The 12,790-nt window shown below is 31.6% G+C and overlaps 1 protein-coding gene across 1 annotated transcript in view; it reads left to right on the top strand.

The window, feature by feature from the left end:
* The first annotated feature begins 5,914 nt into the window (after nt 1-5,914).
* The window catches only part of LOC107454059 (potassium channel subfamily K member 13), a 79,231-nt gene continuing 72,355 nt past the window's right edge, over nt 5,915-12,790 (top strand). The window contains exon 1 of the mRNA XM_016071111.4: nt 5,915-8,192. Coding sequence (XP_015926597.2) covers nt 7,850-8,192 — 343 coding nt within the window. The 5' untranslated portion in view covers nt 5,915-7,849. The remainder of the gene's footprint in view (nt 8,193-12,790) is intronic.

Below are 12,790 nucleotides of genomic sequence, written 5' to 3'. Positions count from 1 at the left end.
AAATATATTGTACAAATAATTACAAACAAAGGGGAAAAAAAACAATTTTCCTGGATTTTTCCTGTTTTCACCCATTATTTGAAATTTTCCCAATTTAAAAAAATTATTTCCTTCATGTAGGACACCCTAAAATTCAGAAAAACACAATAAAAAAATAATATAATGCAAAGTAAGCGAAAGAAAAAAAAAACTTTTTTTTGAAAAGTTCCCGCAGCAGGGAATTGAACCTGCGACTTCTCACCCTGCCGCGAGATATTAAACCAGTGTCTTGACCACCAGACCACTTGAACACGGGAAGTCTGCCACAATTTCACTTCAAAAGCCCTCTGACGGTCAGAAATGCAATTGACCTTTGGGTACCCCCCCAGCTCCCCCTAATTAACCTATATATATTTCCTCCTATAGTATTGTTTGGACCATGGACCCCTACTTAGGGTCCGAGTTTGAAAATTTTAACTTAATATTAAAAGGAGTTAGACGCCATCGAAATTCGAACCGCATCCCACTTTTTATTTTATTTTTTATTTTTTTATTATTTTTCCATTATGTGTTGTTTAACAAAGAAAGATGCACGATTTTACTCATAGAGCACGTTACACATGACAAACTTTCAAATATATTGTAAAAATAATTTCAAACAAAGGGAAAAAAAACAATTTTCCTGGATTTTTCCTGTTTTTACCCATTATTTGAAATTTTCCCAATTTAAAAAAATTATTTCCTTCATGTAGGACACCCTAAAATACAGAAAAACACAATAAATAATTAATGTAATGCGTAATATGCGAAAGAAGAAAAAAAAGAAAATTTTTTGAAAAGCTGCCGCATCAGGGATTTGAACCTGCGATATCTCACCCCAGTGCTATAAAAATGCTTTATCATGTAATTAAAACATTTAAATTTAAATGAAATTGAAATATAATGTATAAATAATTAAAATCTATTCTGAATTAAAATATATATTATTAATAATGAAGGTATTTATCAGAAATTAAAATCTAAACTGAAAATTAATAATTAACTACTTAAATACGATATCAAACTAATTTAGCTGTAAATTGAAATAAATTTGGCTCAGAACTAGACCTCATTTTTAATCAGTCTATTATAAATATTAATTTTTGTAGTGTTCAACAGATTATTTTTTTATAATAACAAAAGGATGAAAAATATGTCCGATTGAAAAAGAACTATCAAATTAAAGCTATGTGCCTATGTAGATATAGTCGTAGTCATAGCATCATTTTCGATAAGTTCCTCCTCTGATGTTATACTTACGAGGTGATGTGTGAACAAGCTTAATATTCTAAGAAGTTTTATTGTTGTGATTTGTGCTTAAATGTACTCTTAATAATTTTACCATTCATAACAGTTTTCTGCAACTTATAAATTCTGACAGGTCGTGAGCTTTAAACAAATTTAAGAACAATAATATCGCAACATAAATAAAGGGTAGGGTTTGCCATGATTTGATTGTTATCTCTTATTTGCTATATTATATTATATCCTCAACGACATCGAAAATGACCTGAAAACCCTAAAGATTAAAAATTTCGACGGGAGGTTGTCAGGGATATGAGTCGCTGGCGTTTGTCAGCTGTTGCGGCAGACAAGGCCTGCAAGGGGCTGTCACGCAGACAAGGAAAAAGAAGTGTACAATATCACTGTAGTGTTATTTTTAATGTCGCAATGGTATCATAGCTTGCTAGTAGAGTTTTCCAAATTCATTTGTTGTTTGTTTCGTTCAAATTTAAATTGAAAGAACACTTTATAATGTAATATTGGATGGTGCTTTTCTTGAAATTTTAGGCGTAAAAATCAATCGATATTAGTAACCCGGCATACTTACGACGAATTTTAATCACTAGCGCTATCTGTGCTTAGCTCTGCACGATCAACTATCCACATTTTTCGTATTTTTTTGTCAAAAATATTTCTTCAAATTTCCAAGACCCTTTCTTTTAGAACTATGTTCAATGTAGTTTTTATTTCCATATAGCTTCCTAACTTCAAAGTTTTTAATCTTTTTGAAAATTAAGACAGACATTAACGTAGTTCCTTCTCGTATGACTCTCCATACGCTATTGGCGAATTATTGCCATAGGTAAAGAGTTCTGCTCTAAGCCACCTGTGTCCCGCATTGGACTGATAGTAAAGACACGGTTCCCCAAAGAACACCGAAGTCAAGCAAAACTGGCTGTGGTCAGTTAGCGGGTGGGCACCACTTTCATTAGTCTGAGTAGTGACCGAAGGTGAGTGGTATCGGTCCTCGTAAAACTGTTCTACAGTAAAGTATTCGACTTCGCGCTTTGGTCGTCGGGCTACCAAATCAGGTTTGCAATCCCCTCTGCAGAGGATTAAAATTGCGATGGCATGTCTTCGTATCATCTTCGTGGATGTTTACTTAACCCACTTAAAGCTTGGGGGGGGGGGGGATTTTTACACTAAATAAAAACGAATAGTTTGGGGGGGGGATTTAGACGAGAGAATTTTTTTTAAGTACATAAATAAAAGAAGCATTGTTATATTATGAGCAAGCAAAGTAGCACTATTTCGAACAAGCTAACATGGAAGGAGGAAGTTAGCAAATTTTTTTTTTGGGGGGGGGATGAATGCGCCAAAGAGCTTGGGGAGGATGGGGGCCACTGGATTTTATTATCCTTGGTTTTGTTACTGCTTGATAGGGGTAGTAGCCGGAGAGGACGGGGTTTTTTTTCTTCCGGTTTTGCGCACGGGGTTTTAAATTATTTTTAGCGTGTTGATAGTCATAGGAGAAGGAAGTACGCTAGTTTCTGTTTTAATTTTCAAACAGGTTAAAAAATTTTAGGTTGGGAAATATGGAAGTGAAAACTGCATTAAACATAGTTCTAAAAAAAAACTTCGTGGAAATTTCAACAAATATTTTTACACATTTTAATATTGTACAGTTACATTTATACATTTATTATATTATACATTTTAATATTTATTTATATACAGTTAAACATTTTTTTATAGTATGGAATGGGAAAATATCATAGTACACCCTTGTGCAAATTAATTGAAACAAACTCAATAAATTCAGAAAACTAAGAAAAAATGCTATTTTATTTAAATTTATACAAACTCAAAAATTTTTAGTACATAATATGATCTCCACTACACTTTATTAACATTTGGACACGATTCGGCACGGATTCCACTAATTTTTTACAGTCATTTATAATATTTGTGTCCTTGTACCACACATGAATTAACGCCGTGATTAGCTTCTCCATAGTTGTACAGTCCGTATTTAATAGGCGATTCTTGCATATGGCCCAGAGATTCTCAATTGGGTTGATATCCGGAGAGTTCCCTGGCCATTCCAATGTCTCAATTTGATTCTCAGACATGAATTTCTTGACAATTTTGGACGTATGACAAGGAGCTAAATCCTGTTGAAAAATCCCTGTTCCATCAGGGTATCGTTTCATCAACTCTGGAACAACTTTTTTACCCAGAATAGTAATGTACTGCTCAAAACGCATCATACCGTCAATAGGCTGCAAAGGTCCAACCCCATTGTAACCGAAACAACCCCAAAACATCTTCTTTAAAAAAACACGAAGAAAAAAGTTTGTTTCAATTAATTTGCACAAGGGTGTACATTCCAATACAACTGAGAAGAGGAGAATGAAGGAAGGAGAGTCGAGACATGGAACAGGTCTTCTCAACAGATTGCGTATTCGAGTGTTGCAATAGAAAAGTGTTGCATTTGCTGAAAAGTTTAAAAGGTATTAATTATTTTACTGTTTTGTTTAAAAAAAACTAATTTACTATTAAGAACTATAAAAATTATCATGTAATCATTCAATAATTTTAATATTTTAATTTTTAATTATTTTTCATATATATTTGATCATTTGAAAACTCGTGCTGTAGGCTTGACCTACAAACAGAGTTATATCTTGTCAAAATTTTCAGACGCATTTAATATTTCAAATTGAATTTTTTTTAACATTTCGAATGCATTTCTTTTATGTTTCATTATAATAGAATGAGGAAATTCCGAGTTTAATAAAAAAAATATTTATTCTTTTAAGTGTTTATGGATAAGTTTTGTTTTTGAATTATTTTATTTTCCGTATAAGCAGACATTTCTTAGTTTACGTTTAAGTAATTATTAAAAAAAAAACTAATCCAATAAAACTTTACTGTATATTGAAAATACTTTGATCGTTTGCTTATTAATAACATTCACTTAAAATATAAATAGAGTTGCTTGTAAATAAATGGAGGTTAAGGTATTGCTCTCTATAAAGTTATATCAATATTTTTCCTGGCAAGTTTGAAAAATATTTTTAATTTTATTCATAAATACTATGCATATTTTATTTGTATCTTTAGTTATATTTATTAAGCAAAATTATTTTGCTACCTTTTTACCGGGTCTTAAGACAATACATGTAAAGGATTTATTTCCTATTAATATTTTGCTCTGTATTTAAAAGAATTGCCTCGTAATAACCCTTTAAATCATTCAATACATAAGTCTTGTAGGCCATTCAAGATATGCATATAAAATCATGTTCGGTTTCTTGATCAAAAGTCAAATATAAATAATGTTATACCAGAATTTATATGTTGCAATAATTCAGACTAAATAGTGTTCGACTTCAAGAATTCGACTTCTGCTGAATCAGAGAACGATCAATCTCAAATCCAGTACCCCAGAGGTATTGATTTGTTATGGGAACATGGAGGACTTTGCGACTCGACAGATTTAACGTGCATCAGTCACCATTTACTACACGAGGAGTTTTCGGCCAGCGGGAACATGGGCCCAGCGCCCTACCGACCAGGCTATCCCGGCCCAGAAACTGTGGTAACCGTGTAAATGAAAACAATAACTGGAGAAGGAGATTTAACTTCGAACTGTGCAAGATTTATAAGCAACCTGATGTTATCAAAGACATAAAAGTAAATAGAATGAATTCGAATGAGTGATGACAATACGATAAAAAAAAGATGCTGCTTTTTAAACACACTAGAACGAGAAATCAGGGAAGGCTGCGGTTGAGATGGGCTGACTCGGCGGAGTCTGATTTTCTTACAATTAATGAAAAGAATTGGAGATCAAAGATAAATCGGAAGGTATTAGGAAGGCATTGAGAGCTTTCAGAGGAAGGCATTGGCCCACATTGGGCTGTCCAACTATGTTGATGATGATGATGAATTATAAAAAAAATTAAAAAAACTGAGAGTTATTATTTTGTACGAGATAAAATAAAATAATAAAAAAAGTTATTGAAATATGTTGGAAATTTTTTTTAAAAAAATAAACATTTTTTTCTTACCTGTTTTGTTTTTTAAATAATGTATTTAAATAATTCTTATGCAACATACATTTGCCAAATTATTTTAGTCAAAATTTTTAACCGACAGTTTGAACGTAACAAAAAGAAATTCATAATTTTTGACAAAAAAAGGTGATGAAAAAAAAAAGGAAAGGAGAAGAAAGAAGGGAGAGTTTTGAAAGAATTCATTGAGCCTATCTTTCGATTTTCGGGAACGTGAGAATGTTTTTCTTTCGAACGAAAAGTTTCGAAGAAACTTCCCATCCCTGGAAAAGCGAAGTCTCTTCAGAGACGGGGAGGGGTAACAGGTGCGTCGGGGAAAAAGATGGGCAAGAGCGTTTCCATGGTGACCACACTCAACACAACATCCCTCCCACGTGACTTCATCCCTCACCATGTTTGAGATGCACAGAAAGGATGCTTCATTTTTTTTTTAAATGCCGATCAGCTGCGGAAAGAGTTTTGCGAGGAATGTCCACCCTAAAAAGAATAAAAAGAGGCGTTTTCATTGGTCGATAGTGAGGCGGCGGCCTGTCTGAATAGCAATGCTGGCATAACGATGCGCCAACTGTGGAAGAGGATCTTCAGCATCATTCCTCTCACAGAATGGCTGCTGCACGTGGACGTGAAGCAATGATGTCACAACAACATCGGATATCATTTCCATCAGAGGAATTTTCTCTCAGCCACAATAAATTTTGTTTGGAAATATTCTAGAAAGATTCGCAGTAAGTTTCATTTGTTATCATTTAGAACAGAGATGAGAGAATTTAGTTGGAATATTGTTTACAGTATGAAAATATACTGGGACATTCTGGAACATTTTTAGATGGGTTTCTGGATTTCTTACTTTTACTCGCTGATCAGTCCGTGGCATATCATTGGTGCCATTTTTAATTAAATAGAAAATAAAAATAAAAAATAACACTGATGCAATATTTTGTCAGTGGACGAGAGTTAGTTCGACCTCATTTTAAAAGAATTTAAAAAAATTTAACTGTGCATTTAGTAACACTAGAAAGGCAACATAGTAGCATTGTTTTTTCTTTTGCTGGCAAGAATTATTTTACGATTTAAAAAAATATTAATTAGAAGAATGATATTCATTTGAAGTGAAGAAAAATGGTGGTATTTCATTTCGAGCTGCTGGAAGAACGAAAAGAATTTAAAAAGTTAAAAACAGTGTTTTTATTTTCGAAAAAATCCTTTCGCTGTCAGAATATTTAGACTTTGTACAAATAGCAACGAGCTTAAAAAAGAAAATATTTAAAGCAAAAATAGATGGTAGTTTGCTTTCGCTGCCTTCAGCCGACTTTGATATTTGAGTATATTTTGTAAATTCTGATGTTTCTGAAGAAAATATATTTATCAATCACAATTATTCTGAAAACATGATTAGACCCTAGATTCAGCATTTCTCGAAGAACGAAAACGCTTTTTTTGTACAGACAGAAATCGGTTATTTTGCATATTGAAAAAAATGATGCAATATTTTGAAGTATTTACAAATGCCTAAAGTAAAATAGTTTCTCGTCCGGAAACTTAAAAAATTGAATGTATGAACATTTTGGAAAACATCTACTGATGCAACCTTCAAGCTGAAAAGTATTGTTCTAAGAATACATATTTTTAATTCGCTACATAGATTACATTAGTGATTAGCAAATTGAATATAGAGATACAATTAGTCAAAGAATTTTCTACAAAACTAGGCTTAGATTCATAACGTTCGTTCTTAGTATTTCAAATTCTATGAGAAATATATTACTCACTTTTGAAGTGAATCTATTCATTACAAATAGTTACCAAAGAATCAAATTATATATTGATGATAAGTATTAAAATTGATTCAGCAAATTACTGGTAATAACCACCTTTTGTTGGTGGTTTTGCTGACGAAACTGTTTAGAAATATAGCCAGTTGAAAAAGGGAGCCCAAATCAAAATATTAATGTTTGTTCAAACAAAGATAGCAGACGAAAGTGGTTTCTTTTCAACTAATAACTTGGTGTCAGAAATATTATATTTTAACAAAAAAGTAATTTATGTGTATAGATATATGCATAAAAGAAAGCTAATAGAAAATTACTGCTAAATAGAGAATAATTTGGAAAAATTGGGTGAAATAAAGAGTAGAGTAGGAGTATAATTTAGACAAATTGAGAGAAATAAAGAGTTCAGTAGGAGGATAATTTAGATCAATTGAGAGAAATAAGGAGTCCAATAGGAGGATAATTTAGACAAATTGAGAGAAATAAAGTGTCCAATAGGAGGATAATTTAGATCAATTGAGAGAAATAAAGAGTCCAATAGGAGGATAATTTAGAAAGGGGGCAAAATAGGGAAGAAAATTCGTGTCTAAAGAAAACCTGTTGAGACAGGAAAAGAAAGTGGTTCAAGATGGTAAAGAAACCATTTTGACCTAGCAAAGCCGTTCGTTGCATCCTGAGTGCATTGTTATAGTCTTCACTGATGGACTTATAAAAAATAGAGTGGTCATCCGGAGTGGTCAATCTCAGAAAGAACTCTTTATGAGCAGGAGGAGAAGAGAGGGAGGTTGCTGTCGCGCGTTGCGCTTGCACGAAGACAACACTCGATTTCTGTTGTTGGGGATTGTGATGTTGGGATACATGGCGGGGGGTGCGGCCCTCTTCCAGTGGTTGGAAGAGGAGCAAGAAGTGAAAGATCGACGCAAGTACTGGGAGGTGTACAGGAAGTTCATGGCCAAGTACAACGATACTGTGGACATGGAGGACATAGAAATGCTTCTGTGGGAATACGGAAATGCTTCTGCTGCCGGCATCATACACAAGAGAGCACGATGGGACTATTCGGGAGCTTTCTACTTCGTTGGCACAGTCGTTTCTACAATCGGTGAGTTTAACTAATTTCTTAAACAGAACGAAACACCAAATGACAGTAGAAAAGTAAAGAGACTAACCTGTACAACAGTGGTATAACCAGTAGGGACAGAAAAGCAAGTTTTGGAGGCAAAAGAAGAGGTTTATCATGTTGTTCAAGTTTATTCTTTTGTCTTTTCTAGGTATATCACTTTGCCCGTGTTTGTCTTTTTTACTTTTCTACTGTCATTTGGTATTCACCGTGGAAGGTATAGTGAACCGAAACTATAGTATGCCCACTTCTGTACTTTTATTTTTTCACTTTCTTTTTGTTTCAGTTTTTTTAAAAATTCTCATGATTTTTCAGATATCTCCTATACACAAAAAATAACGGGGAAAATACTTTAAAATAACACTTAATAATCTTGTTTTTACTGACTTTGTTCACGTTTTTTTTTTATTTGGTATAATATAAACGCAAAATGTAAATGCCTTGATTTTGTATAATTTTTATATCAAAGCTTCCGCTAATGCATGAAAAATGTAAAAAAAATTTTTTTCAGTCAAGGGAAAATATTTCTCTTTTCCTCACTTTAATTTGACGATGGCTAAAGAGAACTCAGTCTCATAAGAAATCTAACTGTCCGGCCGAAAGAATTTTAGGATAGTTATAAATAAATTTTATTTGAATCTGTATATTTTTATAACTCCTTCAAAATCAATCGACAGCTACAGAAAAAATTATATTAATGGTGGTTAAGTCCTTGTAGAGGATTTCCCCATTTTCTCCAGGTTTTATAAAGAATTTCTGATGTAAGCAATTTGCAAAATCAATTTAAAGAAGGATAATCAGTTGTAAAAAAGAACACACAATTCCAAATTTTTCAAAAGATGGCCTCAATGATTTTCCCAGAATTTCACAGCATGCATTTTTAAAGAAACATGATCTCAAAAACGACAACAGATGAGTTCAATTGAATAGAAAAGTGAAACAGGTTAACTTTTAATGTCTTTTTCTGTAAACAACGTTTTTCAATCTCGCTTTGCCCAGTTTAGAGCCATTTTTGAGTCAGATCGAGTTTTAGTTGGAGACAACTCTCTCATGTTCCAATTTAGAAAACAATCTGACTCAATATTTATGTATCCACACTTACATAAATACATTATTATTACTTTACGCAAATTCAGTTTTCGGGCCAATCCAAAGTAACAAACAACTCAAATGCGGTTTTTAACTAGAGTATGAATGCGCTTAAAAAATTTATCCCACCATCCTCCATGTACGCGTAAAATGCATATTTTGCTTTTTGGCAACTTAGCGACGAAAAATATTTTAAAATTCTTTTTGCAAGTACATGGCATTTATTCTGCCTTTTCGCATCATATGGTCTTGTATGTTATTATTTTTGTTTTGTACCGTTAATACCGTTTTAGAAAGCGCTATTTTTGTTATTGATATAATCGTGCGAGCTGATGAAAAGACTATATTTTTTCCTTATAATATTCCCTTATTTTATTTAATTTCGAATTTCCTTAAATTTAATAACTTATAAAATATATTTCCCACTTTTTTTAATATTTTTCTTGTTTTCTTTGCAATTATATATTATATTATAAATCTTATATGCTTGTAGTTAATGCGCAGTTCATGAGACTTAGTAAATTACAAATTCCTTACCTTTCTTTGAATATATATGTATACAAAATCATGCAAGAAATAATCAGACACAAATAAATTGCATTTACAGACATGAGGGTGTATGGCTGCATTCCCCCGTTAATCGTCGGTTGTGGTTTTAAATCTGTTCGAAAGGTGACACTAAAAAATGGGCTTTTTCAGTTTTCAACCTATTTTTTAAATGTTAAACGAGGAAATACGTACCCACTTTTCCTTGCATAATCATTATTGAGAGAAGTACCTGAATTCAGGGTCTAGGTGGTATATTCCATGTGTAACTTTTTAGGCGATGTCTTCGTGGTCAGAACTCAAAAAAATAAAGTGAGTTTTAAAATTCTTAATTAATGCAACTTAATTTTAATAACACTATTACAAACTTAAAGCATCCGTGGCATCTTTGTTAGAACAACTGTGGATTTTTTTAAAGTATTTTAAAAAGAGACTAATAAATAAAATATCCCGTGTGAATTACAATATAAGATGAATTCAATACAAATAGATGATATCACTTTAAAAATTTATTTGTATTCATGAGTTTATTCTTTAAAAAATAAACAAAACTCATCAGAGAAGTTTAAAAAAACGCAATCAAATACTATATCAATTTTTCTAAATAGATATATCCCTTTTCGCAAGCACAATATTTTAAGCTGCGTCCATTATTTTAATTATGTATTTTAAGCTGTGTCTATATTTGTAAACACACATTTTAAGCCATACTCGTTTTCGCGAACATGCATTTCGAGCTATGTTTGCTTTTGTAAACATATATTTTGAGCTGTGTTCAGTTTTTGTAAGTAAGCATTTCGAGCCATGTCCATTATTTTAACATGCCTTTTGAAATCCGTTCTATTTCCGCAAGCAAGCATCTCGACCTGTGTCCATTATTTTAAGCCTGCATTTTGATCTGTGTCTATTTTCTTAAACCCGCATTTTGAGCTATGTTCAATTTCGTAAACACGTATTTCGAGTGTGTTCGCCATTTAAAACATACATTTTGAACATGAATTTTGGGCTGTGTTCATTTTGGTAAACAAGCATTTCAGGTCAGGTTTTTTTTCTTTTTCGTGAGCATGGATTTCGAGCTATGTTCATTTTCGTGAGCACCTGTTTCGAGCTATTTCCATTTTCGTAAACATGAATTTTAAGCTGCGTCTATTTTTGTAAGCATGCATTTGAGCTGTGTCCATTTCGTAAACATACACTTTGGGATTTGTCCATTATCGTAAGCACTCATTTCGAGCTGCATCCAGATTTACAAACTCACTGTGACGTAGCTGTGTTTGTTTTCGTCAACACTTTTTAACTGTATTAATTATTTTAGACATGCATTTTGAGCTGTATTCATTTCCGTAAAGACGAATTTCGAGTTATGTCAATTTTTGTAAACATGAATTTCAAGTTGTGTCAATTATTTGTCAATTTGCACGCATTTCTTTATACATCCAGATTTACAGACTCACCGTGACGCACAGTGGGACAAAATCAGAAAAATGCAGCCAAAATTAGAAAATTAACTTCAATGTTCTAAAAATTGATCACCTATAGGTTTTTTGGGTCGCTGATTTCAAATATGCAGTCAAAATTTCAAAAAAACAAAATGACGGATGATTATTGAAAAAATTGTAAATAAATACATAAAAATTATTTACTAGTAGTTTTTGAGATCTTTGATTACAAATTTGTGGTTAATAATTTTAATAAATAAAGTAATGGATGTAAAATCGCAAATATTTATCAAAACAAATTTAAACTAAATAAATTGAATCAAAATATTTAAGATTGTTAATTACAAATTCGATTATCAAATTTAAAAAAAACAATGAATCTATTTTGCTGGATATAAAAAATTTTAAAAATGTTATAGCACGAAGTTTATTTTTAAAATTTTTTCATTAATTTTATCATTTCTATAAAAATGACACGAACTATAAAAATCGATATATCAGCCAAATTTGCAAATATTCGCAGATAATTTTTTTTTAGTTCTTGAGTATATATACCAAACAAATGTACACATTTTTTTTCTTGCCTCGGCAACGTAAGGCTTTTTTTATAGACCACCCTAAAGTTACAATTTCATTGTACAGTGCAGAAATAGGGAAATGGCTCTGGTTTCAATAGTATTTATATAAAATAATGAATTCATATATATCTTGGAAATACATTTATTTATAAATCACGCATAGTTTTAATATTTTTTATTCACTATAAGTATTTATCACATTAATAATATTTAACTGAAAAATTTAATTTTTTTATTTTGACTTTGTTTCCATTTAATTGCTATTTCCATTAATAAACCAAAAAAAAAAAAAATGCACCGTCATATTCCTTGGACATTTTACTACAAAAAACCATATTGAGTTTTTTTTTTCTTTTAACTTTTTTTTTTTAATTTTTGACCACGAAAAATGATTTTTGTTCCACAATGCGACGTAATAGTTTTCGCTAAAGTGACGCATATTATCAATTTCGACATAAAATAACTAAAAAAACAATAACCATATCAATAACATTCTTATATTTGAATTATCTCTAATCGTTTTTCCAGAAATGTGAAATGCATCACAATGTTGCATCAGATAATTTTTTAGTTATTGCCAATGAAAAGCAAACTCAGCAAAATAATTTTTTTAAACAGTGATGAAGGTTTTTATCTTAATATAAAGTTATAACAAAAGGTATGGTACTTCCAAAAGTTAAACATTAAACTTTGTACTGTCTACTCATTCTTTCAGTCACAGAAAATTTTTAAGGTTTTAAAAATTAGGATAAGTTTATCTAGTATATAATTAAAGTGCAAAAGCTATTTTTTTTAACCTCGTGCAAACTTTCACCAAAAAAAACTAACCAAACTGTTAACCACCTTTAGAATACTTCATTTTCATGAAAGATTGGTATCTCTCAATTTCTGGTATTGGGAAATAAAAGCTCCTTGCGAGTGATTGACA

The sequence above is a fragment of the Parasteatoda tepidariorum genome, chromosome 1, assembly GCF_982258835.1.
Source record: "Parasteatoda tepidariorum strain Cologne lab strain chromosome 1, Ptep-v5.0, whole genome shotgun sequence".
Classification (NCBI taxonomy): Eukaryota; Metazoa; Arthropoda; class Arachnida; order Araneae; family Theridiidae; genus Parasteatoda; species Parasteatoda tepidariorum.
The sequence above is the reverse complement of the archived record's forward strand: the minus strand, read 5'-3'. Positions and strand labels throughout refer to the sequence as shown.